Below are 27663 nucleotides of genomic sequence, written 5' to 3'. Positions count from 1 at the left end.
GGCGGGCGTGGGGGCGTGGGGGCGTGGGGGCGTGGGGGCGTGGGGGCGTGGGGGCGTGGGGGCGTGGGGGCGTGGGGGCGCAGTCCCAGGACGCGGGATGCTCGGTGCGCTACCTCAGCGCGCCGCAGGCCACTCGCCCGCCTCGCCACCTCGCCCGCCGGTCCCAGAGGTAAGGAGAGCCTTCCGGAAGCGACCCGGCACCCTCCCCGCCGCCGGAAAGCACTGGTGGACGGGACTGTTCTCTCCACGCACCCGGTCCCCTCCCCTCGCTCCTTGGCGCTCAGCCCCCAGGGACACGCGTTAAAAAGTGTTGTCTCCGCATCTCTGAGTCCCGACTTCAACCTGAACTCGGCGCTCTCCTGGCGCAGGTGTGGCCGAGTGTCTGAGGCTGACGGTAGATTGATGGGTGTTGAGTCCGAATAGTTGGGACCCTTGAAGAACAGCTTCTGGGATACTCTGCGTTTCAGAACAGGTTTGCTTCTTTCCATAAAGAAATCTTTACTGGGATTCAAGCAGTATGAGATATGTGCCTTGCAAAACGGTCCTCATTTTAAGAGATTTTGTGCTGGGGGACACTGGCAGCCTTAGATTTCCAAGCGTAAACTTGACTCGCAGACCAGGAGAAAGCTGAGTAGATGTGGGGAAGCAGCATCCAACCCGTGGGACCAGGCATATATTCGCCGATTGGCCCGAATATTTAAATACAGCCCGTTTACACGAGCCGCTTTGGAATTAGCGATTTCCTCCTAGTAAATATTACTATTAGATATACACTCGAGCGTGTGCTTGTCAGAAGAGACAAGATCACTTTGCTTCTTTTTGTTTTTCCTTTTATTCTTTCATAAATCATTGGTCCCAGGGAGTTTAGCATAATTCAGTTTCTTTTTCTGCAGCTCTGAAGACACTATAGGGGACACAGAAGCGTGGATCTTAGCTGATTTCAGCAGAAACATGGGATCTGAGCTTAGCGTGGTGCCCTTAGCCACTGAGAATATTCACAACTTCCTCCTACCCTCTAGCTGATACATTTAGAATTTGTCTATAAACGTTTATGGATGTGAATGCTATATGGAAGTTTTAAAAAATGTGTATAAAGTATACCTAAGTTCCTATTTTCTCAAAATGATTCTCAAGCTAAACATTGTAAGTAGCCAGTTGTGGTATTGGGAACACGTGTTGGAAGAAAATAAGCAAGCAAAGTTTAAAAAAAATTAAAGAAGCATGCTGTTTTCTTTAAAACAACAACAAAAACGTAGTGATTTTTTACTCGGCATTCCGTTGCATTCTGGGATGCTCTGTTAACATCTTCAAATTAGCGGTTGAGCTAGTGAAAAAAAATCAGCATTTATTTTCAAAAGCTTGAGAGCATTAAAAAAAAAATCCATATTATGTAAATCATATTATGGCTTATAAAATAAAGCAGCCTGCTTTCAGGTAGCCTGGATTATCTTGTAATTCCATTTCCATCCAGCTCTAAATATAGATTATGACACTCTTCTGTTTTACTAGTCTTTTTCATAAGAAAGAAAATGTGTTATAAGCACAAAATCAGTTGTGATTAAGAACTTCTTTAAAAAATGGTTGTTATGCAGAAGCAAGCAATCTGGGAGAAGCCGGTACAACTTTTGGGGGCCAGGGATAGCTTGTTTCTCCTTACTTTGATTACTGAGTAGCAGAGACTGAAAGGAAACATTTGAATTGCCCTAAGTGCCCACACTTGCCCAGGAGATAAGATGATGCCCCCCTGCTGTCTTTGGTGAAGTTTCCCAGTTCATATTCAAGGAAAGGATTGGGTCAAATCCATGCCTAATTACAACAAAACTGAATTTTCTTTTTTTTTTGTTGGGGAGGGTGGGAGCCTTAATCATCTGCATGATTACACTTCCTATCTCTGCTTCTCTTTGAGGAAGTACAGCTCAGCCAACTCCTGCAGAAAGAAAGCTAATAGAGACACACCAATTTCCTTTCCATTGACATTGAATTTTTGATTATTTCAGTCAGTCCTCTTAATTCCCTTAATTTCTGTCTTATCCGAAGGGATGTGACGTACGTATATTTGGAATATAATATACTTATTAAAGATAGATTAACTGCATAATGGAGGGGAATGTAAACATTAAGAAAATATATATTTGTTTATGTTTAGTACCCCATAGTTTCCTAGACTCAAGTATGAAAAATACTGGCTCTTAAATGCCCCGCATCTTATTCTGTTGTCTAATAGTCTGTTTATATCAAAATAAGTGCCTTTTCCCACAAATCATTCTGAACCACAGGCCATCAAGGTCTTCCCTGCCCTCCTAGGTGGTCTGGGAAGGTTGCTGCACGAAATCATCCGTCCCCTGATACAAGCCAGCCAGCAGCAACCAGTATTGGAAGGCTGACAAAGATGATAGCTGTTAATTGTTTTCTCTTTAGAGTGCCCTAACCAAGGGAAGTCTGGACCACCTGGAGTTCATATTTAATTGCAATATTCCGGGTATCTTTTTTTTTTTTTAAAGGTTTGATAGTTTTGATATAGCTCCTAGGCATTAAGAAATGAAGCAATCCAGATAACACACCAATTGTGCAAGAAGGACAGGGTTAATAAACCCATTTGTGGAAGCAAGGCAGGTCTACACAGCACGATGCAAAATGGAGAACAGTAATGTCCTTGCTGTTTTCTCCTCAGTATTAACTAGGCAGTTTGCCTTCTTAGAATGGTTTTGTCATCTCAGGATGACTATTTTATGAATCACACTGAATGAACAGAGCCAACTTTTTTTTAAGTTCTAATTTCAGGTGTTTCTGAAGAAACATTCACCATTTGGATGTGAGAAAGGACATGAGGAGACCAAAGACCTGGGATTTTGCTGATCAGAATGAAACAAATGTTGAAAGATTTTTCAAATCTATTGTTGGTGGTGCTCTGTGACTATGGTGAGTGTTGTGTGTACTTATGCTGTGGGTACCAATGAAGAAACAGAAATGGAGGGTTTATAAATGCATGGGTGTCGGTGCCCCTGCATGAAGGAGGTGGGGCAGGACTACAGTGCAGTGCCTTTTAAACGGTGATTCTTGCAACCCTGGGTTCTCCTAAGGTTCTGCGTTGTTAATTCAAATTTCACTTTAAATACATTCATCTCACAAATTGGAGACAAGCACGTTGCCCTCAGTCCTCTTTGATTGATTTCCTAGTATTTCAGTATTATCTGTTTAAACTTCACTCACACACACAGGAAGTGACGTTTTATATATTGGGGTTCTACGTGAGATTTCGCTTGACAAGAGAGTTTGCTGCTGGCATACCTTTGGAACAAATCTGAATTTCAGTCCTTGCCAGTCGGGTGCCTTTGTCTAGTTTCTAAATCTCTTTCTGTGCCAGCAACAATATTAACAGGGTTGTTATGATGATAAGATAAACTCAAGAATGTGAAATACCTGAATGAGCACATAGTAGGTGCTTAATGTTAGTTTTCTTCATTCATCTTGATTCAACTGAAAATTCATTTCTCAGAGAGTTTTATGCAACTACTGAACCAGTAGATTCAACCATATAATACCCACCAGTTTTCTTTTGATGATTTCCAAGTATTTCAGACATCTAAGCAGTTGGTGGTATGAGAGTGGAAACTGTTTTCAAATTGATGAAGAAATGATCATCCAAGAGACAAAGAATCCTGGCTCGTGTAATATCAGTTGGATGGATCAGAGTGTGTACTGTTACTTTCGTCCAGTGAGTCTCCTCCCTCAGTCTTTTATTTTTCAAGAAGTTCATTTAAACAAGAAGACATGACTTGCAGAAAACCAATCTGGGATCATTTCTTTTAAAGTCCTTTATCCCTACTTAAAAATAGATTGCTCTATATGTAACAGCCTCATTCAAAAAATTATAAAAGCTTGCTTTGTTTCATAATGATAAAGACATCAAAAATTTCCGTTTAGGGCTTCCCTGGTGGCGCAGTGGTTGAGAATCCGCCTGCCGATGCAGGGGACATGGGTTCGTGCCCCGGTCCAGGAAGATCCCACATGCCGCAGAGCCATGGCCGCGGAGCCTGTGCGTCCGGAGCCTGTGCTCCGCAACGGGTGAGGCCACAACAGAGAGAGGCCCGCGTACCACAAAAAAAAAAAAAAAAATTCAGTTTAAACAGTCTGCAAGGACGTTTGTTATTGTTGAGAGCAGAATATCTTACTGCAATATAAAAGTAAAAGTTAATTGAGCATAAAATAGAGCATACAAGTTGAGTATAAAGGCTACTACTGGAAAAGGAGGTATTTTGGTAGACCTGGATTTTTTTTTTTCTTCTCCATTTGATTTTGATCAGAATATACCACTACCAGTTAGTGTTGTTTCTTTTTTAAAGCAACATGCTTATATTGAGACACCAGTTTCTTTAAATACAAGAAAGGAATGGGGAGAGAGAGAGGAAATGAACGAATGGTGAAAACTATGCTGTAGTAGTCAGAATGTGGTACAAGCAAATTGCAGTTTTCTAAATGAGGGTGTTTTCTTGCCTGTAAAAGCAAGAGTCTGAGAGGAAAGCAGCAAGTTCCCTCTTCAGTACACAGCTCCTTTCTGCTGCTGTTGGATCCCCTCCGTTTCCAAAGGGCCATGTGTGTCTCTTTCCTCGACAGGCTGCACATCAAATCAGAATCTGATCTGCCTCATCGGTATCCCTGTCATTGACAATTCCTTAGTTAACTAAGTGTGGTGTGCCCCTCACTCTTAAAATGCATCACAGAACTATTCTGCCGCATCAGATTCAAATAAATATGAGCTTTGTTCTCGGTCCTTTGTTCTCAGCAGTCCTTCTTGGGCTACTGTGAGTACTGGAAGCTCTTCAGCCACCTGTGCACAAAAAAGTGTCAGGTCCACTCGGAACTAGCACACAAGCTGCACCGAAAGCAGCCGCCTTTGGATGAGTTGTCTCCATCCAAAAGGGAGTGTCCCTCAATTTCTGTACTGACTAAAATGAAAAAAAACCAAAACAACTTTATCCTATTAAGGTTTTCAAGCAAGTGCTGATTAAGCATTCAGGTCTAGCCAAGTTTTGTATATTTTATTTCACCTCATCTTAAATAAGAAATGGGTGAACTGCTGAGCTAATTAAAACAAACCTTTATGTGCCAATATTTTCATGTGCTGATTCTAATAATCATTTTTTATATCTTTGAATAGTCTATTTTTTTTTCTTTTTAAAAAATTTTTATTGGAGTATAGTTGATTTACAACGTTGTATTGCTTTCTGCTGTCCGTCAAAGTGAATCATCGAATAATCACTGATTGAGTATATTTAAAGACTACCAGCCCAGACAACATATTGTCCTTTGGACATTTATGTACACATTATTATTATTATATTAATATAATATTTTATATTATCATGTATATATAAGAAGACTCATAAATTCATACTTACACATGTTGTTTTTCAAACCAGAGGGCACTGCAGTTCTTAAATCTAGACTGTTTCTTACCCTAGTCACAGGCCAGCTGATTGATGCATTGCCAAACTCTGTCTCCTTTGATATGTATTTGGATAGGGTTCAAAATAGAAACAGGGATTCTTGTGTGTCTGTGCTCTTTCCACTCTACTTCAGCTGCTCTGATGGGTCTTTTTAAAAAGAAACATAGTGGGCTTCCCTGGTGGCGCAGTGGTTGAGAGTCAGCCTGCCGATGCAGGGGACACGGGTTCGTGCCCCCGGTCCGGGAAGATCCCACGTGCCGCGGAGCGGCTGGGCCCGTGAGCCGTAGCCGCTGAGCCTGCGCGTCCGGAGCCTGTGCTCCGCCACGGGAGAGGCCGCAAGAGTGAGAGGCCTGCGTACCGCAAGAAAAAAAAAAAAAAAAAAAGAATTGATCCTAACAGAATGATACTTGTGGGCCAGTAGTCATCTGTCCTATCTAGGCCAATAGCAGTTACTGTAATGTCATTAAAATTGCTAAGGACAAGCTTAGCTATTCCATAAATGTTCACTCTATTCCTTGAATAACCCATGCAGGATAGAATGTCAACATTTCTCATTCATCTAAAAATTTCTGCCTTATACAAAGGAAAGGCACTGTTTCCTTTACTGGTGAAAATGCTCAAGCACTTGTCTTGAATGTCAGAAAACAGTAATTTAGAAGTTCAGTTGATCGTTGAGCAGCACGGGGTTTAAGGGTTAAAGGCTCTGATCTTCTGCACAGGTATAATTTGTAGTCAGCCCTCTGTATCTGCTGTTCCTCTATATCTGCTATGTGTATCTGCGGATTCAACCAACCACAGATCGTCTAGTACCGTAGTACTTACTACTGAAAAAAACGTGTGTGTGTGTGTAAGTGAACCTGTGCAGTTCAAACCCATGTTGTTCAAGGGTCAACTGTATATTTAGGGTCTCCCATTTTAAGTACTCTAGAGCAGTACGTATTGTATCATTTAAATCCGGCTTTCTCTCATTTCACTGTAAATACATTTTCCCCCAATACCTAAACACTACAATATGCCTAAAATGAGAAAAGTCAAGTGTTGGATTTTTATCATGAGACTTGTCAGTTGTTACTCTTGCTAATTAGGTTTTCATCACTAATGTGTTACATTGTTGACTGTTGTGAATTCAGAGTATTTATCACTAATTCATTATTTTCAACAAAACCATGAAAAGTGGAGATGAAGGAACAGAGCCACTTTAGAATGGAAGCAGCTCAGGGCCCAGCTCCCAGAGTCAGCACTCAGCAGCATTTTGTATCATCCTTGGCTCAGTTCAAGCTTCTCTCGTGTCTGAAATGCTGTTTCCATCGATGTCACCAATAGTACTGCTCAGATATTCCTTTTTAAAACCCACTCTGACCATTTCCTTTCAGTTCTTGGAGAAGCTGAACATCTCCTTCTGGGGGAACCGGGCCATGTAGCACTAAGCAACAGGACAGTGTCTGTGGATTTCCAGTATTTAGATGGCGCTAATGAGACGCTGAGGAATGTCTCTGTCCTGCTGTTGGAGGCCAACACCAATCAGACTGTTACCACCAAATACCTCCTGACCAACCAGTCCCAGGGGACCCTCGAGTTTGAGTGCTTCTACTTCAAGGAGGCCGGCGACTACTGGTTCACGATGACTCCGGAAGCCACAGACAGCAGCCCTCTGGTCCCCTGGTGGGAGAGGAGCGCCTTCCTGAAGGTGGAATGGCCTGTCTTTCATGTTGACCTGAACAGGACGTCCAGGGCGGCTGAAGGCACCTTCCAGGTGGGCCTGTTTACCAGTCAGCCTCTGTGCCTGTTCCCCGTGGACAAGCCCGACATCTTGGTGGATGTCATCTTCACCAACAGCCTTCCAGAGGCAAGAAAGAGTCAGGGCCAGCCGCTGGAGATAAGGGCTAGCAAGAGGGCAGAACTCGCTCAAGGCCAGTGGGTTGAGTTTGGCTGTGCACCTGTGGGGCCGGAAGCCTATGTCACTGTGGTGCTGAAGCTGTTTGGCCGAGACTCGGTCATTACGTCCACAGGCCCCATTGACCTGGCCCAGAAGTTTGGATACGCACTGGTGATGGCGCCAGAGCTCACGTGTGAGTCCGGGGTGGAGGTGAGGGTGCTGCCTCCGCCATGCATCTTTGTCCAAGGGGTGATCGCCGTCTTCAAGGAAGCCCCCAGACGCCCTGGGGAAAGGGCCATTCGGCTGGCTGAAAACAGTCTGACCTTGGGAGAAAGGAGAACAGTATTCAACTGCACTTTGTTTGACATGGGGAGGAATAAATACTGCTTTGACTTCGGCGTTTCAAGCAGGAGCCAGTTTTCTGCGAAGGAGAAGGAGTGCATGCTAATTCAGAGAAATATAGGTTGGTATTGAGATTTTAAAGCAAATTTTTTTTATCAAATTGCTGCCTTCATGCAATCAAAGTTATTATTTTGAATTTAGGTGAACTTGATTTTCTATGAACTGTACCATCATTTTTATGGTTCACTCCTCATAATGTCCCAAATGGCATTAGGATCCATATTCTGGAAAATGAAGAGTACTGGTTAGCATACCCAGCTCACTCCTAACTAGCTGCTCCGGGTCTTAGTTTCCCCATCAATAAAGTGGGGATAATAAGAGTATCTACCTCAGAGAGTTGTCAGAATTGAGTGAAATCAATGTGTACAGTTCTTAGCACAGTGCCTGGCAGGTAGGAAGCAGTGATAAACGTCAGCTATTATTACATTGTATTTTATGTTTTTATGTTTGTTAATTTAATTTTTATTTTATATTGGAGTATAGTTGATTTACAATATTGTGTTAGTTTCAGGTATACAGCAAAATGATTCAGTTAGACATATATATATATATACACATATATATATCTGTTCTTTTTCAGATTCTTTTCTCATACAGGTTATTACAGAATATTGAGTAGAGTTCCCTGTGCTATACAGTAGGTCCTTGTTGATTATCTATTTTATATATAGTAGTAGGTATATGTTAATTCCAAACTCCTAATTTATCCTTCCCCCACCCCGACCTTTTCCCTTTGGTAACCATAAATTTGTTTTTGAAGTCTGTGAATCTGTTTCTGTTTCGTAAATAAGTTCATTTGTATCATTTTTTTTAAGATTCCACATATAAGTGATATCATAATATTTGTCTTTCTCTGACTTACTTCACTTAGTTAGTATGATAATCTCTAGGTCCTTCTGTGTTGCTGCAAATGGCATTATTTCATTCTTTTTTGTGGCTGAGTAATATTCCATTGTATATATGTACCACATCTTCTTTATCCATTCCTCTGTCGATGGACATTTAGGTTGCTTCCATGTCTTGGCTACTGTAAATAGTGCTGTCATGAACATTGGGGTGCATGTATCTTTTCGAATTATGGTGTTCTCTGGATATATGCCCAGGAATGGGATTGCTGGATCATATAGTAGCTCTGTTTTTAGTTTTTTAAGGAGCTTCCATACTGTTCTCCATAGTGGTTGTATCAATTTACATTCCCACCAACAGTGCAAGAGGGTTCCCTTTTCTCAACACCCTCTCAGCATTTATTGTTTGTAGACCTTTTGATGATGGCCATTCTGACCTGTGTGAGGTGATAACTCGTTGTAGTTTTGATTTGCTGTTCTCTAATAATTAGTGATGTTGAGCATCTTTTCATGTGCTTTTTGGCCACCTGTATGTCTTCTTTGGGAAATTTGTATTTAGATCTTCTGCCCATTTTTGATTGATTTGTTTGTTTGTTTTGATATTGAGCTGTAGTTTGTACGGTTTGGAGTTGGTTGCTTCATTTGCAAATATTTTCTCCCGTTCTGTGGGTTGTTTATTCGTTTTGTTTATGGTTTCCTTTGCTGTGCGAAAGCTTTTAAGTTTAATTCGGTCCCTTTGGTTTATTTTTGCTTTTATTTTCATTACTCTAGGAGGTGGATCCAAAAGGATATTGCTACAATTTATGTCAGTGTTCTACCTATGCTTTCCTCTAAGAATTTTATAGTATCCAGCCTTACATTTAGGTCTTTAATCCATTTTGAGTTTATTTTTGTGTATGGTGTTAGAGAATGTTCTAATTTCATTCTTTTACATGTATTTAAAAATTCTGTTATTACATCATATGGCGAGTCCATGGCAGGTATGATCAGAATTCAAAGCTAAATCCCAAATTGTACTTAGTAGCTTTTCACTTCCTCTAGAACATCCTCAAGCATGTCTCCTTCCTCTTACCTCCTTCATTATAAGAACGAAGCCTCTTTAGTGAGAGTTCAAAGCAAGATTTCTAAAAACTTCCTTAAATTTTGAATTCTCTGCATAACGCCCGCCCTCCCCAATCACAAAGGAGTGGGGTTATTACAATTCCATCCATGCCCCAGGCTCCTCTTTGCGTGTCTTTCTCTTTTCCTGGGTGCACGCCTGCTCCTGGCATGAGGTTAATCTGGCAGAGATTGTCTTGATCGTTTGCACGTGCTCTTATTTACGTCCCCGCTAAGCCTGTGCTCCCTGACGGCCCAAGCCTCTGAGCAGCTTCAGTGCCCCACGTGTTTCTTGCTCCAAATTCACTCACTCCTTCTCCTTAGGAGCCCCTTTCCTTCGACTCTCTCCCCACCCACTGGCCGCTTCCCTGCTTTTGCACTTACCTCTCTCTCCAGCCTCGATCCCGTGGCCCATCCCTTTAATCACTCTCCGACCAATGCCCTAAACGCCTCTGCCTAGATGCCCTTCTGATAGCACCCAGCCACCCACACCCCCTCCCCGGCTCTGCGTGGATGCAGCCAGCTGCCAGCTGCCCACTGCACCCGGGCAGGCCGGGCCTCCATCCTTCCCTGGGCCCAGCACGCTACCCACTGCGCTCCTGCCCCGCACAGCAGCTCTTTCGGCCCTCATCTGCTCTCCTGGGGCCTCACCCCCGCCCCTGCCTAACTCCCTGAGCTGACTCGGCTCCGGCCACACAGAGCATCGGGAAGCCGTCAGGTCAGGTGCGAGCTCCCTCACCCTCCCACCAACTTACGCGTAAGCCTGCAGGCAGCCATCCCACAATCTCCCCCTCCTTTGCTGTCCCCAGGGAAGCAGTGTCATTCCTCCAGTACAAGGTCAACCCTCCCCTCCACTGTGGGTCCCAGACCCTCTGCTCTAATCAGGAACCTTCTGTTGTTAATCATTATTCCCCTGTCTCCTCCGCCTCTGACTGCCCCTTCTTTACTGGTTCATTCCCATCAACTTCAAAATGTACTTAATTGTCTCAACTAAAAACGGAACAAAATCACCCCTCATCCCCTGGTTCTCCCCCGGAGCACAACCTCTTTCTCTCGTCTTCCTTTTATAGCCCCGGTTCTTGAAAAAGCCACCTGTACTTTGGGGTTTATTTCCTCACCCCCATTCACTTTTCAACCCACTCCAAACCCATACCCCTCCCCTGCAAATGCTCTCACTAAAGCAGCCAGCGAATGACTTCCAGGTCCCAAACTCTGGAGATGCTTTCCAGTCCGTATCTTCGTTGACCTTGATTCTGTGACATTACACTTGCCTTGTTTACCTCCTACCTCCCTGGCTGCTCCTTCCAGGTCTCCTTTGCCGGCTGGTTCCTTGACCCCCTCGCATCCCTAAGGCTTGGACTTCTGCATCCTATACTAGAACCTCAGCATTTTTCATTCTTCACACACTCGCTAGGTGATTACTGTCCTGGTGCTGCTGACTCCATACTGGTATCTCTCCCCTGCATCCAAGTGCTGAATAGCTGTCACCCCCAGATGTCTCCCAGGCACCTCAAAAGCAGCATATCTGGAACTGGACTCATCATCTCACCCCCTAAACCTGCTCCTCAGTACAGGACTCCACCCCATCTCATTGTTCAAAACCCAAACCCAGGAGCCTTCCTCTTCTTCACTTCCTAGGAATAAATCACTAGGTCCTATGGATTTTGTCTCTTCAAAAAAATCTCTGTCTCAATCTCCGCACGTCTCTCCATTTCCACTGGTACCGCTTGGTTCCCTCCCTCCGTCCACTTCATTCTCTCAAGGCAGCCGGAGAGGGACTGTTGAAAATTCAGGTCAGCTGAGGCTATTCCCTTGCTGAAAACTTATCAGTCACCTCACCCGACACCTCACTGTTATGAGGGTGGGCTGGAGACTGGGCGACCCTCCCCCCACCTTCACTTGGTTAACATTAACCCGTCCCCCAGGTCTCTTCCTGGCTGACTCTTCCTCAACCCCAGACTCGGTAAACTCCCCGCTGTACGCTGGCCCAGCTGCCTTAGTTCCTCTGTCATGGCACTTATCACCTCTGTCACTGCTTGTTCAGGGTCTTTCTCCCCACGCTTCTCCCCTCCCCCACCCTGCCCCCAGATTGGAGAAGCTCATTTGGCGACGGAAGCCGACTTGGGCTGCCAGGAAGCTACTTACGATCCTTATTTGGCCCGCTTTGTACACCTGCCACATTAACAGGTACTCAGGACATGTTTATTAACGTGCAGATTGCACTCTGATGTCTCAGCTAGGTATCAGTGGAAGAACAATTATGTTGAACTAATCATTCAGGATATGCTTGCCGTTTCAAAAGAACTTATTGCTTAGAGGGAAAAAAAATTCTAATTGCCTGAATTTAGTGGAAACAAACCCAGGGGAGTAAAGGAATTCGGGCCACGTGGTGCAAGACCTTGGGAGCGGGAGGTCTTGGTGTTGGTTCTCCCTGGGAGGGGACAGAACCGGGAGTGGTGCTCTGTGTCTAGGCTAAGGGTGCTCAGGGCTCCCTGTGGGGCTGCAGCAACTAGACACGACCGGGCAGTAGGGCTGGAAGCAGTACCTCGAGGGGCTGAACATTCCTGGAGACCCCAGATTCTCTGTGTGGCCGCCCAACAGGGACTCTGTTCGGTTAATCAGTGAAATTGATGTTAGTGGTGGGAAACTCAGTGCCTTTGTGTTTTTAGTATAAAAGTTTATAACTAAATGGAGTTCTTTTCATTTTCCATTTAAATTGACAGCTCTGACCAGTAAAGACTGGGTTTTTTTTTTTTTTGCCAAATGGCATCATTCAGGAACCCCATTGAACCTACCATGAGGTGTGACTCACCGACTCACGATGAATTTCTCATTAGTTCCTTTTGGAAGGGGAATAAAGGGTTTGATATGTTTGCCTCTTTTTCCAAATATGTCTTAGCACCTTAAAACCCTAAATACTGATTTACAGCAAAAAAGATGTCAAAAATGATTATTTGTGACCTTCATTTATCCTACTTAGTATGAATGTTTATGTGTTTCTCTGCAGAAGCGTTAATGTGTATGATTATGGGATGCTGCTAGGGGAGTATTAGTAATATCTGGCACAGGCACTGTAATAACATACAAAAGTCTAAATTGAGAAATTCTAAATTCTGCACTCATCTGCCCCAAGGTTGTCAGATAAGGGATAATGGACCCTGTCTCTCCATGCAAAATATGTATTTAGAGCAAAGTTGAGAATTAATGATAGAGGGTATAAATTCATAGTCACATAATTTTTTTTACTTAGTTTCTTTGACAAGTAAAAATTGTATATATTTAACACATAGTTTTCTTGATAATTTAAATTTGTTGGCCACCTTCTTGTTTCTCTGATTAGATTGTCCTGTTTTTCCTTCACAATGTGACTGAACAAGGCTTTTTACCAAGAATAGGAGTACTGTCATCCTGTCATTTGCTTCATATTTGCAGGTGCTTAATTATCGTATCATCTTTAATTCTTTGCCAGAATCTTTATATGCCATTTGTCCACTTAATTCACCTAAAACTAGACAATATAATTTAATATAAGCAGACCCTTAGGTGGTTTAATACTCCACAGTTCTCTGAAAGTGAATGAACCAGTAAACCCTTCCACCTGGTGTAACTCCTGCTCTTCCTTTGGGATTTTTTTTTTTTTTAGAATAGCTGACACACTGTATGTGACTTTCTGACATAATAACATTTATATAGTGATACTTTGCACCAAGAGCTGCTCTGAGTGCTTTATGAATATTAACCCATAGAATCCTTATAATAACCCTATGAATTAGGCTTATTGTATTGTCAGTTTTAGAGGTGAAGAAATACGGCACAGAAAGGTTAAGTAACTTTTCCAAGGTTGGTGGCTTACCCAGTACTGGTGGTTAGACTGGCTTGAGCTTTTGCTGTTCCCACTATTCCATGCTGGCTCCCATATAATCATCTATCAATCTAGATATTAAGCAATATGAAACTTTTAGATCAAAAAAGTTCCAGTATTTTCCTCCTCATCTCATTGGTTCATTTTGTGCTTCCCACTCCTCCTGAAAGACATGTAACCCACTTTGGAGCCCACTGGCCCAGGCATAAGCATGATTGGTCTAATGTGAATGAGCCTGTGCGGGGCACAGAAAACCTGAACTGCTTATCCAGGTGCCTTTGTTCCCACTGCTGCTTTCGGCTACTTACTCATGTCTGTAGAATTTTCTTTCTTTTTTTTTGTATATTTTATAATAACTTTGTTTTTCTTTAATAGAATTTTCTTCTAAGGATGTTTTGCTTAGTTACTTTAGTCTCTTGAGTGAAATATCTTGCAGATGTGAATATTTCATACTCTGTATTCCTTCAACTATTCTTGGGAGTGGAAACAAATCTCCCTTTTCTTATTCCAGACACATTTTGCTCATTCAGAATTAATATCCTCTAGAGTGGCCTGAAAGGCATTTATCCTGGTCAAACAGGTTTGTTACGCAGCGGGAGTGCATGTATGAACATCTAAACAGGACAAAACAAAACAGCCTTTTATTCATGAAGTAAGACTACTGTTTAGAATAGTGGTCATCTTATTCTTCATTTGTAACGTGAACTATAGCCAATGGGTTCCCGTTTTGCCAAGTATTTTCCTCAGTGTTATTAACAGAAATTTTCAGGGAACAAATCGAGGTATTTAAGACATTTAAAAAATTTTGGCTGATTAAATCTGTTCATTGCTTTATTTGAGTGATTTCCCTTGTTTTCTGTTAGATTAATTTGGTTTAGCAGTAAAAGAACCTAAAACTTAGTTTAAATGTTTATTTTTTTAATTGTTGATTATCCTGCCAGCCATAATTTTACTTTCAAAGGAAAACAACACATTTCAAAGTGAGATTTTTGACGTTAAGATTCATGCTTTTATCAAAACTTTGATTTTTTTTTTCCCTGGTGCCCACTAATGGAATTTTTGTTTTTAGTTTGACAAATGACTTTATGTATTTAAATAATGTCTATGTAAAGTAAAAGAAGAGCTAAGAAATAATAAAAAAAGGATTCTCAGCTTTTGTAATTCTACCTGTTGTGGTCTTAAATATGAGCACAAGAGAAGGATAAACTATGTATTGACTTTTCAAATTAGATTTCACAGTAGTGGAATTCCCAGTAGATTTTTCAAAAAATAAATCACAATACTTCAGCTCAGAGAGACTTAATATGAGCTTCCCAAAGCTTTGCAAAAGCACTGGGAGCTCAGTGTCTGAACAGCTCTGAAGCTTGAAGAGAAAGCTGGCTTGTTGTTCTGCCATTTGAGGAGGCACAGAGTGATCTGGGAGGCACAGAACCAACATTGTGTTCAGCTGGACCTCTGGGTGGAACATAATCACCGCACCTCAGCTGATGTTGGTCCAGGACACTGGTTTGTAATGCTCCCACTCTTGTGACAATCCGAGACTTTTAATTGCTGTAAAGAAGTCAAATTCCATGACTCATTCCAAAGATTGCACCACTTGGCTCACCTGAGAATGTAACTGCCCTGCATGTCTTCCATATGTTTCTGTAGTGCTTTGTAAACCCTTGACTGTATTGTGAGTTTTTGTCCATAACGATGAAGAGAGACTTTTATGCAGAGGATATCTTGTGCCTAGTGTTGTGGGCATGACCTGGTAGGTCTTGGGATTGGATGGGTGCTCACAGAGAAGGGACTTAGTATAATTATTTGTAGGGAATTATTCAGTTATTCTCTCTGGCAGTGATTACTTACATGCTTGGAAGAGATGTTTGCATTTGTCAATCAATAATGACTGTTCTGGGAATGTTTTGTAGTATGTATTTTGAAGCTCTGGTGTTAGTTGCAGTCTGCTTTGCCTGATATTAATAAAGCCACTCTAATTTTCTTTTGATTAATGTTTACAAGGTATAACTTCTCCCACCTTTTTACTTTTAATCTATTTATGTATTTATATTTAAAGTGAGTTTCTTCTAAACAGCATATAGTGGGGTCATGCTTTTTTATCCAGTCTCACAAACTCTGTCTTCTAATTGGTGTTTAGATTATTTATATTTAGTGTAATCATTGTATGGTTAGATTAAGATCTACCATCTTGGTAGTTGTATATTTTTTCCATCTGTTCTTTGTTTCTTTTTCCTCTTTTCATCTACTTTCCTTTGGATTAGTTGACTATTTTTTTATGAATTACTTTAACCACACTATTGGTTTATTATTTAGACCTTAAAATATTTATTAGTGGTTGTCCTAGAGCTTACAGCGTACATTTTTAATTACTCTGTCTACCTTCAGATAAGATCTTGCTTCATGTATAGTGTAAAGACCTTATATCAGTACAATTCCAATTCGTTTCTCCCATTCTTTGAATGATTGTTATATATTTTACTTTATATGTGGTATAAACACATAATACATTGCTACTGTTTTGCTTTAGATCATCAATTATATTTTAGAGCATTTAAAAATAAGAAGTAAATTTTATCTTTACCTCTATAAATGCTAATTCTAGCACACTTCATTCCTTTATATTGATGCAAGTTTGCCTCGTATCACATTCCTTCTGCTTGAAGAATTTTCTTTGAACATTTTTTATAGTGAAGGTCTGTTGGTAATTAATTCTATTAATTTTCATTCATTCGAAAAAGTCTTTATTTTTCCTTCATTTTTGAAAGATATTTTCACTGGATATGGAATTTGGGGTTGGTGATTTTTTCTTCAGTACTCAAGAGATGTCACTCCATTATCTCTGGCTTTCATGATGAGAAGTGTGCTATAATTCAGATTTTTATTCTTCTGTATGTGATGTAATTCCACCTTGCCCCCTCTCTCCCACCACAGCCTTCAAAGTTTTCTATTTGTTTTTAGTTTTTAGCAGTTTGAGGGTAGTGTGTTTAACTTTTTTGTTTGTTTGCTTTTTTGTGTTTATACTGCTTCATGTTTTCTGAGCATCTTGGATGTAGTTTGGTGTCTTTCATTAATTTTGGAGAATTCTTGGACATTAGTCTCTTTCTTCTGGGGTTCTAGTCATATGTATGACAGACTATTTGATATTGTCCCACAACTCTTGGGTATTCTGTTCTGTTTTATTCACTCTTTTTTTCTCTCTCTCTCTGTGTCTCAGTTTGAGTGATTTCTGTTGATATATATTCAGTTTCACTGTTTCTTTCCTCAGCTATGTTGAGTCTGTTGATGAGCCTCTAGAAGGCATTCTTCATCTCTGTTGCCATGCTGTTAATTTCTAGCATTCCGATGAACTCTTTTTAGTTTACAATTCTCTGATGAAAATTTCCATCTGTTCATGCATCTTATTCACATTTTCCACTAAAACTTTAACATATTAATCATAGTTAATATGTCTCTCTGATAGTTCCAATATCTGGGTCACATCTGAGTCTGGTTCTCTTAATTACTTGGATGTTTTATTGTTTTTTTCTTGCTTATTTGTATGTCTCATAATTTTTGGTTGAAAGTTGGACATTTTCTTAGAACTGTAGACACTGATAAATAGCATTTATGCCTGGAAATAGGCATATCCTATTTATGCTAAGACTTTAGTATGGAGATTGGGTCAGTATAATAAGGAATTGAGCTGTGTTTGAGTTTTTGCTGTTGCTATGGCTATCCTCAGTGCATGATCGAGTTCAAAATTTTCTAATGTTGCTTTGTGTTTAGGGTAGGAATTGGGTTGCCAGAGGGTTTTCTCCATACTTCTGTTGCACCCTCAACTTTAGGCTCGAGCCTGAACATCAGAAAGGCTTTTCCTTGTCACTCTTGCCTCTCCCCCAGCAGTAGACTCTTGTTATTTGATACTTGGTAATTGCTAGCCTGGAGCAGGGTGGGTGTTAGGTGATGGGAGTGGAAGAACATCTTCTTGTTCTGGTTCAGCCTTAGTCTTAGGCAAGTGCTCTGCCTCTGAGTCTCAAGGATGGCGCTTTGTAATGATCCTGCCCCTTGCCGGTGGTAGAAGCTCTCTGTTAGTGTGGGCTCAGGGTCTTTCCTCCTCCTCTCTAGGGGTGAAAGGTTTTCTTTTTTTTCCATTCCTTGGCAGCCCTAGGTTTCAGCTGCTGCTCTTAGAGTGACAGGGTTTTCTGCCCTGTCCCCAGTGGTTGGGGCTTTTGTTGATAGAGCAGATGGGGAGGAGGATGTGGGTGAGGTTTGTGTCTTTTCCACAATGCTTCTCCTCCCCTCCTTGGCCTCCACCATGAGGGAGGCTCTCCCTGGTCTTGCGCCTGCCCTCAGTCCTCCTTGTGAACATCTGGTGAGATCCGTGGAGAAGAGCCTGCAAGTGGGTACAAATTCCCAGTTGGGTAGTGTGGCTCCCAGGGGTTCTGTATTCTCATGCTAGCCCACACCAGGCTTCTGGTGGTTCCTTATATTTTTAGATGATTTCTCACCAGCTTGTATGAGGCCTGGCATCTGCCCCAGGAAGCAATGTTTGCATCCTGGCTTTCTTGGAGGAGTCTGTCTTTCCTTCTCATTCAGGCCATTTGGTTGTCCTGTGTGACCTTAGCTCTCTGAAGAGTTCTAGAAAGGTTGATATTTTGTAGATTATACAGCTTTCCTTTGTTGTAGGGGAGCAGCAACATTCCAGCTTTCCACTTCCTTGGGAATGTTCTTCTTTACTGACTTTTCAAAGCCTGAGATTTGAGTTTTGCTGCTTCATTTGGGTGCAGTTAAATTCTGATTCTCAAGTGAGCTAGCATTAAAAGCCTGGCCGATGTCCTTGCAGAAACTTGGGGAATGTGGCAGCCGTGGAGCCAGTGTAGTGCCACGTGTGGGGACGGTGTCAGAGAGCGTCGCCGCCTGTGCCTAACCTCCTCCCCCTCCCGACCTGGCTGCCCTGGAATGTCCTCGGAGAGCTCCCCGTGTTCCCTGGAGGACTGTGCGGGTAGGTATCCATCCTCCTTCGCAAGCCTCTTCCCAGAGGGACTGTCGAACCCAGACCTGCCTGACAGTCACCAGTCTGAGTTCAGGAGTGGACTCAACACTCTGTCGCTGCTGCTTCTGGCTGTACAGACTCTGTGCCCTTCAGTGTGTCTGCGACTGGGGGTGTCTTGCCCGGGAGATGACAGGGGACTTAACACCGTCAAAGATGGGGGAACGACAAGGACATCGGTGTAAATGAAAGATTCAGACATACGAAATCATGTTTAAAAATACAAAAAAAAATGGGAGGGATGATGATTTCTTCCTGATATTTGTTTTGTTGTTGTTTCTCCCTCCTTTACTTCTCCCCCCAGAAATTGTGGGAGAACATTAAAAAAAGTTTTTCTCCTCCTCATCTCCGAGAAGCCCCAGGGAACCAAAATGGACATTATTTGTCCAAAATGGGGCAAGGCACCCTGTCTTATCCCCTGAAGGGCTCTGTGTTTATTCTTCACCCCCCCACCCCCAGGAGGAGAAGGTGGGGAAGTTCATCTTGCCATCACCTGGGGCCTGGCCCTTCCTTCATCCTCTGAGCATCTTGAAATGACCCCCACCAGTAGGTGCTCAGTGAGTATTTGATGTGGGTGGTCTATGGTATGATGTGCTCAGGTCACTCAGTTGGGTTTGCTGCAGCTTACGGAGCTGAATCCCATTCATTTGCCACAGGTTACAGTGAAAAAAGAATCCTTGCTTTTCCCACACACCATCGCCCCTTCTGAGACACAGCCGGCTCCCCGTTTAATTGACCAGCCTTTGCTGTGGTCCTGACCCTTAGGTGAAGTCCTTCTGTCCGGTCCTGACTTCTTCCACTCTCCACTTCCAGGTTGAAGACCATCCCTGGTTCCTTGTCCCTTTGGGATCTGGAGGAGTTAAGTGTTTTTCTGTGTTTGGTCTCAGAGCACCTTGCAGCCAAGATCACTGGCACCTGACAACACCTTGACCAGCATCCCCACCTGTGACCTTAACAAAATTCTTGACCTTAACAAAATTCTTTCCAGCCAGTGCTGTAGGCCTTGTTCCCTTTATTCCAGCATCCTGAGGACATTCTCTCTCTGTGATTTTCCTATTTACAACCTCAGACCCAGGCTCTTCTCCCAGCCCCCAGCCTACCATCTTCTTTCATCAGCCCTGAGCCCCACCCTGAATCTGTTCTTTCTCCAGTTGTATCTCACACTGTCTTCTAAGGCTCTCTTCTCTGTCTGCCCTTTTCTTTACAAGTCCCCTTACTCTCCACAGCTCCTTCTTTGTGTATAACTTCTTCCTTTCCATTCTGGGACGGCGTGTTGTATTAAGATATTTCATCTAGAGTTCTGTAATACCCAAATGAATTAAAAATCAACTGCCCCTGGCTTCTACTGCACTTTTAGAAGGGACAACGATATCAACCATTTATTACATTATCTCACTCAAAGCTCACAATAACTCTACAAGCCAAGGATTCTTATGCTGGGCTCAGATCTTGAGAGCTTTTGCTGCTGCGCGGCATTTTTTCTAAGTGCCTTGCACGTATGAAGTCAGTACATCACCACCTACACATACAGGTGAGGACTTCGCAGCAGAGAGAGAGGGTAAATCACCTGCCCAAGACCATAAAGCTAGAAAGCAGGGGACGAGATCTGACCTCATACTAAGCTACTTATCTTCAATACTTTGCCTCTGCGTACAGGCCAGTGTAGCTTTCTAAAACCATCCTGGAATTAGCAATCAGTTTTTGAGGCTGTGTGGTATTATTTCATGTTCTGGCATCTTAATCTCTTTAATCCTGGGTGGGAACTAGAAATTTGTAGTTATAAATTTGCAGAAAGGGTAAGCGCTACAGGCACCCCTACTTCTGCTATAAGTGGTCCTCAGAAAAATCAATGCTTGTGTGGATAAAAATGATCATTTCTTCCAACTGTTCTCTCTTTCCAGTTCAGCCTGTTTTCCACTCCTTGGAAATGTAAATACCTGTTTGCAGGCTGCTTAGCGTCAGGAAGTCTCCTTCACTTCAAGGAAAAAAAGGGAAGACAAGATGAGGCAGAGATGGGTGAGGTCGGCAGCTTTGGGGCTTTTCTCCCGCTGCGGTTTTGAAGGCTTCCAGCCAGAGTCAAGTGCAACAGCTAAGAGGTCCACGTGTACCTTTGCAGTGCTGCTACCCACTGACGGAGCAGCCACTGCAGACGAAGACATGATCAGTCAGGGAACAAGTCTTTCATCATTCAACTATTTCCACTTGGTTGAGAGTCTAGAATTTTTGCTTGGCTTTGAAAGGATGTTTTTACACCAGGGTCTGAGTGAAGTAGTTCTACGTTAATTTGGTCTATCTCGTTCACCACCAAGATCCAGTTGCCATTGCACCCACGTTCCATCTGATGGGGGTGTTGATCATTTTGCTATTACCTTTTTAATAATGAATCTATTAATGAATAGAACATTAATTGAGTACCAACTCTATGCCAGTTATTGACTCGGGTTGGGACTATATAGATAAGCCATGTCTCTGGAAGCAGACACCAAAGCAGGCGTAGCATACAGTGCAATAGAAAGGTATCCACAGCTTGCTATGGAAGCTTGTGACAATCCATGCTGGGAACACCTCTCTTCCTGGAGGAGGTGATATTTGAGCTGAAGATTGAGAGCTGAATAGGCATCACCTGGTGAACTAGGTGAGAAAGGGAATTTTAGCAAATGGAGCAATGGATGAAAGCTTGCAAGATGATGGCATATTATGAAACCCAGAGAACCTGGCAAGAGTTTGATGTGGCTACAGGATAAGAGTGTCAGGAGGGAGTGAGAGAAATGAGGCTGGATAGGGGAATTATCTGGCAGTCCAGTGGTTAGGACTCTGCACTCTCACTGCCGAGGGCCCCGGGTTGAATCCCTGTCGGGGAACTAAGATCCCACAAGCCGCTCAGCATGGCCAAAAGAAAAAAAAAAAAGGCACAAAATGAGACTGAACAGGTAGGCCGGGGCCAGATCCCGAGGGCCCTTGAAGATTGGACCTGTGTTGTAGAGGGATCTCTTGCCTGTAGTGTGGAGTACGAATCAGAAGGGACAGGGGTGGCAGCAGTGAGGCCTGTTAAGAGTTTTTCAGTGACCCAGGGGGAAAAGGAAGCACTGGCAGTGGGAATGCAGAGGAGAGAAGGATTCAGCGACTCTGGATGTGGCGAGTGTGGAGAGGGGAGTGTCGCAGCTGAGACCTAGGATTTTAGCACTGGCAGCTGCAGGACAGCAGCACCATTCCCATGAGATCAGATGTATCAGAGGAGGCGCAGGTTCTGGAGGAAGATGATGAGTCCTGGGCATGTGGAGGTGGAAGTGTCGGTGGGGCATCGATGGAGAGAGGAGAGCTTGTGGAACCAGGATGTGGTCTAGCTCTCCCTGGCTCCAAAGTCCATGTTCTTCTCTCTGAATTAGATAATTGAAAACAAGAAGAGAAACAATCACAGGAAGGGTCGGACAGTAGCTGATGCTGCAACGCTCAAGGAATCTCAGGACGGAACTCCTTTGCCTTTGGCTATTAGATGGTTAATGACCTCGATAGGAGCTGCTTCACTGGAAGCCTGGGGGCAGGTTGCAGGAGGCAGAGGTGACGAGCAGTTAGCACATGTGAACCCTTCTTTCTGTACGTTCAGCTGGGAAGACAAAGAGCAAGATATGGCTGTGGAAGTAGTGAGAGGGTTCTAGAAAGATCTTTGTAAAGTGCAAAGAGCTTGAACATGTTTCTGTGGAGCTGCACGGAGGAGAAGCTGGAGATAGTAGGTACAGAGGGATGACCCCCCCTGGAGAAGGGTGGCCTAGAGAGCACCTGGTGGACTCGTCTTTATGGGAAGACACTTCCCCCACGAATTCCCTAGAGAAAGAGGGAAATGGAGATGTGGCTGCTGCTGAGTTTATGGGGGAGGAGAGGATGGCAGAAGAAGCTGGGGGTGTACTTGCTTGATAGCTTCTAACTTTTGTGATCTAGCAGACAGCTGAGGAAGAGGATTAGTGGTAAAACTCAGAAGCACTGTTGTAGGGGATGGAAGAGAGAGTTGCTTAGGAACCCGCGGAAGGATTTGTGGGCAGTCAAGTTTGGGCGCCATCAGTACACAAAGGTTCTGGCCTGCATGGGTGCATTATTTTCTCCACCAGGGCTCAGGGGCCTGGGTGCAGCAGCTGATAATCCACGTGTCTGGATTTTTCTAGGAACAGACTTTTGCTTCTGAGCAGGGGAAGGCATACAGCTCCGTGTTCGAGGTCAGAGAGTTGAGATGATTGGCAGGAGAATGGTTTAAGTGATGGATCCCGGGTATAGCTGGGAGATGTGAGGGCAGAAGGTGGCTGCCGGATGGAGAGATAATGGAGGGGTTGGAGAATCAGATGTTGCAGCGAGGTTGAGTAGCCGTTGTATGAATAATGAGTGAGTGAGAGGGGAGGCTACAGCCGGAAAGTGGGCTGTGAAGTTCTAAGGTTTCAGAAGGGGAGAAGCTGCGGACAATGGGAAGGTATGGCAGCTTGGAAGGACAGTGAATGGTTCCAGCTATGGGCTGGTGAGGAAGAGGGGACCCAGGTGCTGGTAACTGATGGCTGCCCTGAGGCGGGGAGATGACAGAGTTGAGTGAGGGGTAGAGGGTGGTCTGGGTGGCTGGCGTGGGCGTCAGAAAATTAGAACTTTTACGCGGAGGTAAAAAGTTGGCTGAGATGGCAGCCAGGAATGAGGAGGCTGAGGAACACGCCCTGCTTCTGGCTCTGCTTCTGATAAAGCTTCACCCAAGAGTGGGCCGGGGAGGCTGTGCCCTGAGGGATGGCCTGTCCTCAGGTCAGGCAAGGAGACAAAGAGTGTTTTGTGGAAAAGTTTCTGCATCGTGAGGAGTTTGGTCACAGGTGTCCTATAGGGTGCAGGGGAAAGGAGAGCAGTGGAGGATGGAGATGAGGCTCAGAACTGGTGAGGATAAGACTATGGGAAGAAGAGATAGAGGACATGTGACTGGAAGGGCTTGAATGGTGAACAGTGACCAAGGAGGAAAGAGAGGTGAGGCCTAGTGGCATTGGGTGGTCTCGGGTTCCCGGGTACTACAGGCTGAGGCCCCAGGTGGCGTCTGAGTCTTGGTGAAACATCTTCATGACTGTGAGATACACCAGTTTGAGAGCGCAGGGAAGAGGAAGAAAAATCAATGCCACAGGGAAGGTAGGAAGGGGAGTGAACAGCTGAAAAAACAAGAGTGAGAAAGCAGAGGCTTCAACACTTAGGAAAGGCAGTTCCTGGACATTGGGAGGGAAAAGTGAGCTGTAGTATGTTGCCCAAAAGGCTTATTTTCACCTATTAGTTTCTCTTGAGATGTGCAAATTGAGCTACAACCTGCCTAAATTGTTTTGCATTCCAAGCGTTACACTTGGCAGAACTTTTCCGAGGTGCATCTCAAAGGTACATTTAATTAGAGATATCCCATGTTTAACCTTAAGTGAAAAACCGTGATTTTTACCTTGAAACGTTCCTCATGAGGCTTCTTTGTAGAAAAGTGGGGACAAGTGTCAGCAAGAGCCAGTGAGCCAAGGAGTCACCTGGATTGTGGCTCATCTGCTCACCTCGCTTCTACCAGTCTCTGTTTTTCAGCTTGGCTTAAAAGCCTGCCTGCAGAATATCTGTAAGCCCAGAAATCCCAGTCCTTGTTTATTTTCCTTCCTTCTTCAGTTGCTACGTAATTAGAGCAAGCCACTCAGAGACCTTAGACGCAGGCAGAGAAAACGATACTAGAGCATGCATTCGTTCTTCCTTTTTTTGTTGTTGTTTTTGTTGTTGTTGTTGTTGTAGCCTTCCAGCCATCCGGTCCGACTCCTTTCCAGCCCCAGGCTCCCGTGAAGTCCAACAACATCGTGACGGTCACTGGGATATCCCTGTGCTTGTTCATCATCGTGGCCACAGTGCTCATCACGCTGTGGCGGAAGCTGGGCCGCGCCCCCAAGTGCAGCACCCCAGTCCGCCACAACTCCCTGCACGCGCCCGGCTGCCGGAAGAACTCGGACGAGGAGAACATCTGCGAGCTGAGCGAGCCCCGTGGCAGCTTCTCAGATGCGGGCGACGGGCCGGCGGGGAGCCCCGGGGGCCAGGGCATCCCTCTGACCTACCGGCGGAGCGTGCCGGCGCCCCCCGACGACGAGACGTCGGGCAGCGAGAGCTTCCAGTCCAACGCCCAGAAGATCATCCCGCCCCTGTTCAGCTACCGCCTGGCCCAGCAGCAGCTGAAGGAGATGAAGAAGAAAGGCCTGACGGAGACCACCAAGGTGTACCACGTGTCCCAGAGCCCCCTGACGGACACCGCCATCGACGCCGCCGTCGCCGCGCCTCCCGGAGGCTCCGAGAGCCCCGAAGAAGCCGCGGCCGGCAAGTTCCGCCTCAAATCCCCGTTCCTGGAGCAGCCGCCCGCGGTCGGCGCCGGGGACAGGGCCCCCTCGCGGCTGGACCTCCCGCTCTCGCCGGCCGGCTGCGCCGTCAGCCCCAGCCAGAGCCTCCTCCGCAAGTCGCAGATGAGGAGCCACCCCCGGGCGTCCCATTTCCGGAGGACGGCAAGTTTCCACGAGGCCAGGCAAGCCCGACCGTTCCGGGAGCGGAGCCTGTCCACCCTGACCCCCCGGCAAGCCCCTGCCTTCAGCTCCAGGAGCCGGACGTGGGACCAGGCGGGAGAGCGAGTCCGGCCCCCGAGTCGAGGCGCTGCCCTGTTTCCGGAGAAACGGGACCATTGTCCGGGGGCAGGTGGAAGCAGTGGCCCGTTAAGCCCTTTCCCTAAACCCCACACCCTGGGGCAGCCCACGAGGAAACCAGACCTGGGGGATCGCCAGGCGGGGTTCGTGGCGGGAGGTGAGAGAACGGAGCCTCACCGGGCTCGGAGGGGACCGTCCCCGAGTCACAGGAATGTCTCCAGGAAGCAGCCTTCCTCCTCGGCCCCCAGGGATGGCTACCAGAGGGGCAGTCCCCTGAGCCCTTCTCAGTGTCGGAAAGACAAGTGCCAGAGCTTCCCCGCCCACCCGGAGTTCGCCTACTACGACAACACCTCCTTCGGCCTCACCGAGGCGGAGCAGGGCATGCTGGACCTCCCGGGCTATTTTGGGTCAAACGAAGAGGATGAGACCACCAGTACGCTGAGTGTGGAGAAGCTGGTCATCTAGACGGAGATCAGCCTGAGACTTCACACAACCGGGGCCCTTTGCCCAGCTCAGGGTATCAGCTGCTCACATTGTTCTGTGGACTGTTTTGTGTAACTATTTGTACAACGGGACCGGATGTGGGGAGGTGGTAACTGACACCGGTGTCTGCATGTGTTTTAATTCATAAGGAAGAAGTTATTTATCTGGAGCTCTTCCCTTCGTTATCCTATTTCTATTGGCTTATTACTACTAACTATGATAATAAAAATTTGAACAAGAGTGAAATAGGGCTTGGTCTCTCATGTGAATATGAGAAATGACAAGATGCAACTTGGCAAGTTCCAACTTGAAACAAACCTGAGAGTTTCAACAGGAAGAAGGGCTGGAACAAAGTAAGCTCGCTAATACAACCCCGAACTGTAATTTATTACGTTTTAAATCCTTCCGAATTTGACTCCTGCATGGGCAGTATTGAACAGGTTTTATATTTGACTGATTAAGTCAGTTATGGCTATTCCTAGGTTACCTAGAAATGGTGATACCACAAGACATTCCAGAAGAAATTTCAGGCCAGAGTTGGGTGATATCTTACTGTTTTTTATGCAAGAAAGAGTGCTGGGGACTCGACACAAACTTTATGTGAGTTAGTTCTGCTTTGGAGAAAGGATATAAGAAGCTAGTTGTTCAGGTAGTGAGTCAGATGAAGACCTATCCATCATTGCTCTGAGCAAAACGTAAACATTTTGGAAAGGAAGGTGTTGTCTCCCAGGAGAGCATCACCTGGAACCTGGACAGTGGATGCTGCCTGGCATCAGGATGCTGACTGTGTGTCCCTGGACCAAGCTGGCAGCCAAGACCCCAGGAGTGTCAATCTGAACCTGGTGTGTGTATTATTCTTATTTTTTAATGGAGGATGCTTACTATTTCTTTGCTGGTCAAACGGAACACAGATGGGGAGTCCATAGGGGAGGGGTGCCTTGTGAAGGGATGTATGTGGCGGTTTCTTGGGAAATAGTCCAAGGAGTCTTCTCAGCAAAGGGACTTGGGCTGGTGTGTCATAAGCATCCAACACACCCAGTCCTTGGCCTTAAGTTGGGGTCCCCCCCCGTAGGCGGTCTGTGGAGAGTCTCACTTTTTTCCCAGCTCCTTTGCTGGAATCCACGCTCCCAGTGTGATGGGGGGCTTGGTCCTAGAGAGGGGTCTGGAGAGCCCGCAGGAAACGGCCCAGGCTTGGTAAGAGGGCTCCCGTGCCCACTGCTCAAGGGGACAAGAACCCTGCAGGGTGCTAAAGGCTGCCCACCTCTCCTCTGCCCTCTTTCCTTCCCCCAGGCCGGGCAAGAGAAGAGGAGAGATGAGTAGGGCCCCCAGCCTCTACTGAGTCCCAGGGGCCTCAGGGTGGGGTGGAGGAAGGGTGGAGAGGAAGGCCATCAACAGACACTGTAGACTCTGGTTTAAAACAATACCTTAAGTGGAGGCAGGGCTTCCAGCCTGGGGCCGGAAGTATCATAATATCATGTTATTTAGAAAGTATGTGAATTAATCTCAAGTATATGGAAAACAGGTAGGCTGGATTATGATTTTACAGCTTAAGCTTTTGTAATTGGAAGAAAGAGGGAAATAGAGAAAAGTCTTTTTAAAGTATTTATTTCTTTGTTGGCTGCGCCGGGTGGGTCTTCGTTGCCGCATGCAGGAACTTTAGGTGTGGCATGCGAACTCTTAGTTGTGGCGTGTGGGATCTAGTTCCCTGACCAGGGATCATAACTGGGCCCCCTGCATTGAGAGCATGGAGTCTTAGCCACTGGACCACCAGGGAAGTCCTGAGAAAAGAAGTGTTTTAGAAATTTAGAATCACTTAATGTTTTCTGATTCAATCTGCGTACCACATTTTACAAATAAAGAATTCGAGGCTTGGGAAGGAAATTAACTCCTGCCGGGTTGGATGGACATGGACTCATATTTTAATTCTAACTGCCATCCTGTTTGTGTTCCGCCCTCACAGCCTTTTTG

At 44.9% G+C, this 27663-nt stretch overlaps 1 protein-coding gene across 7 annotated transcripts; it reads left to right on the top strand.

Moving 5' to 3' along the window:
- Positions 1–3: 3 nt before the first annotated feature.
- On the top strand, positions 4–25941 carry THSD1 (thrombospondin type 1 domain containing 1). Of its 7 annotated transcripts, none has more exons than XM_059041620.2 (5): positions 4–169; positions 2770–2919; positions 6821–7786; positions 18356–18514; positions 24326–25941. In XM_059041620.2, exons 2-5 carry the CDS (start codon positions 2862–2864, stop codon positions 25675–25677), a joined length of 2535 nt encoding a protein of 844 aa, XP_058897603.1. In that variant the 5' UTR covers positions 4–169; positions 2770–2861; the 3' UTR covers positions 25678–25941. The 7 variants fall into 7 exon arrangements, with proteins under 7 accessions (XP_058897603.1, XP_066872340.1, XP_066872338.1 ...); XM_067016237.1 differs by having other exon boundaries at positions 42–169; positions 2782–2919; XM_059041619.2 differs by having other exon boundaries at positions 80–472.
- The last annotated feature ends 1722 nt before the right edge of the window (positions 25942–27663 follow it).

The sequence above is a fragment of the Kogia breviceps genome, chromosome 16 (assembly GCF_026419965.1).
Source record: "Kogia breviceps isolate mKogBre1 chromosome 16, mKogBre1 haplotype 1, whole genome shotgun sequence".
NCBI lineage: Eukaryota > Metazoa > Chordata > Mammalia > Artiodactyla > Physeteridae > Kogia > Kogia breviceps.
This window is presented reverse-complemented; position numbering and strand designations above follow the sequence as displayed.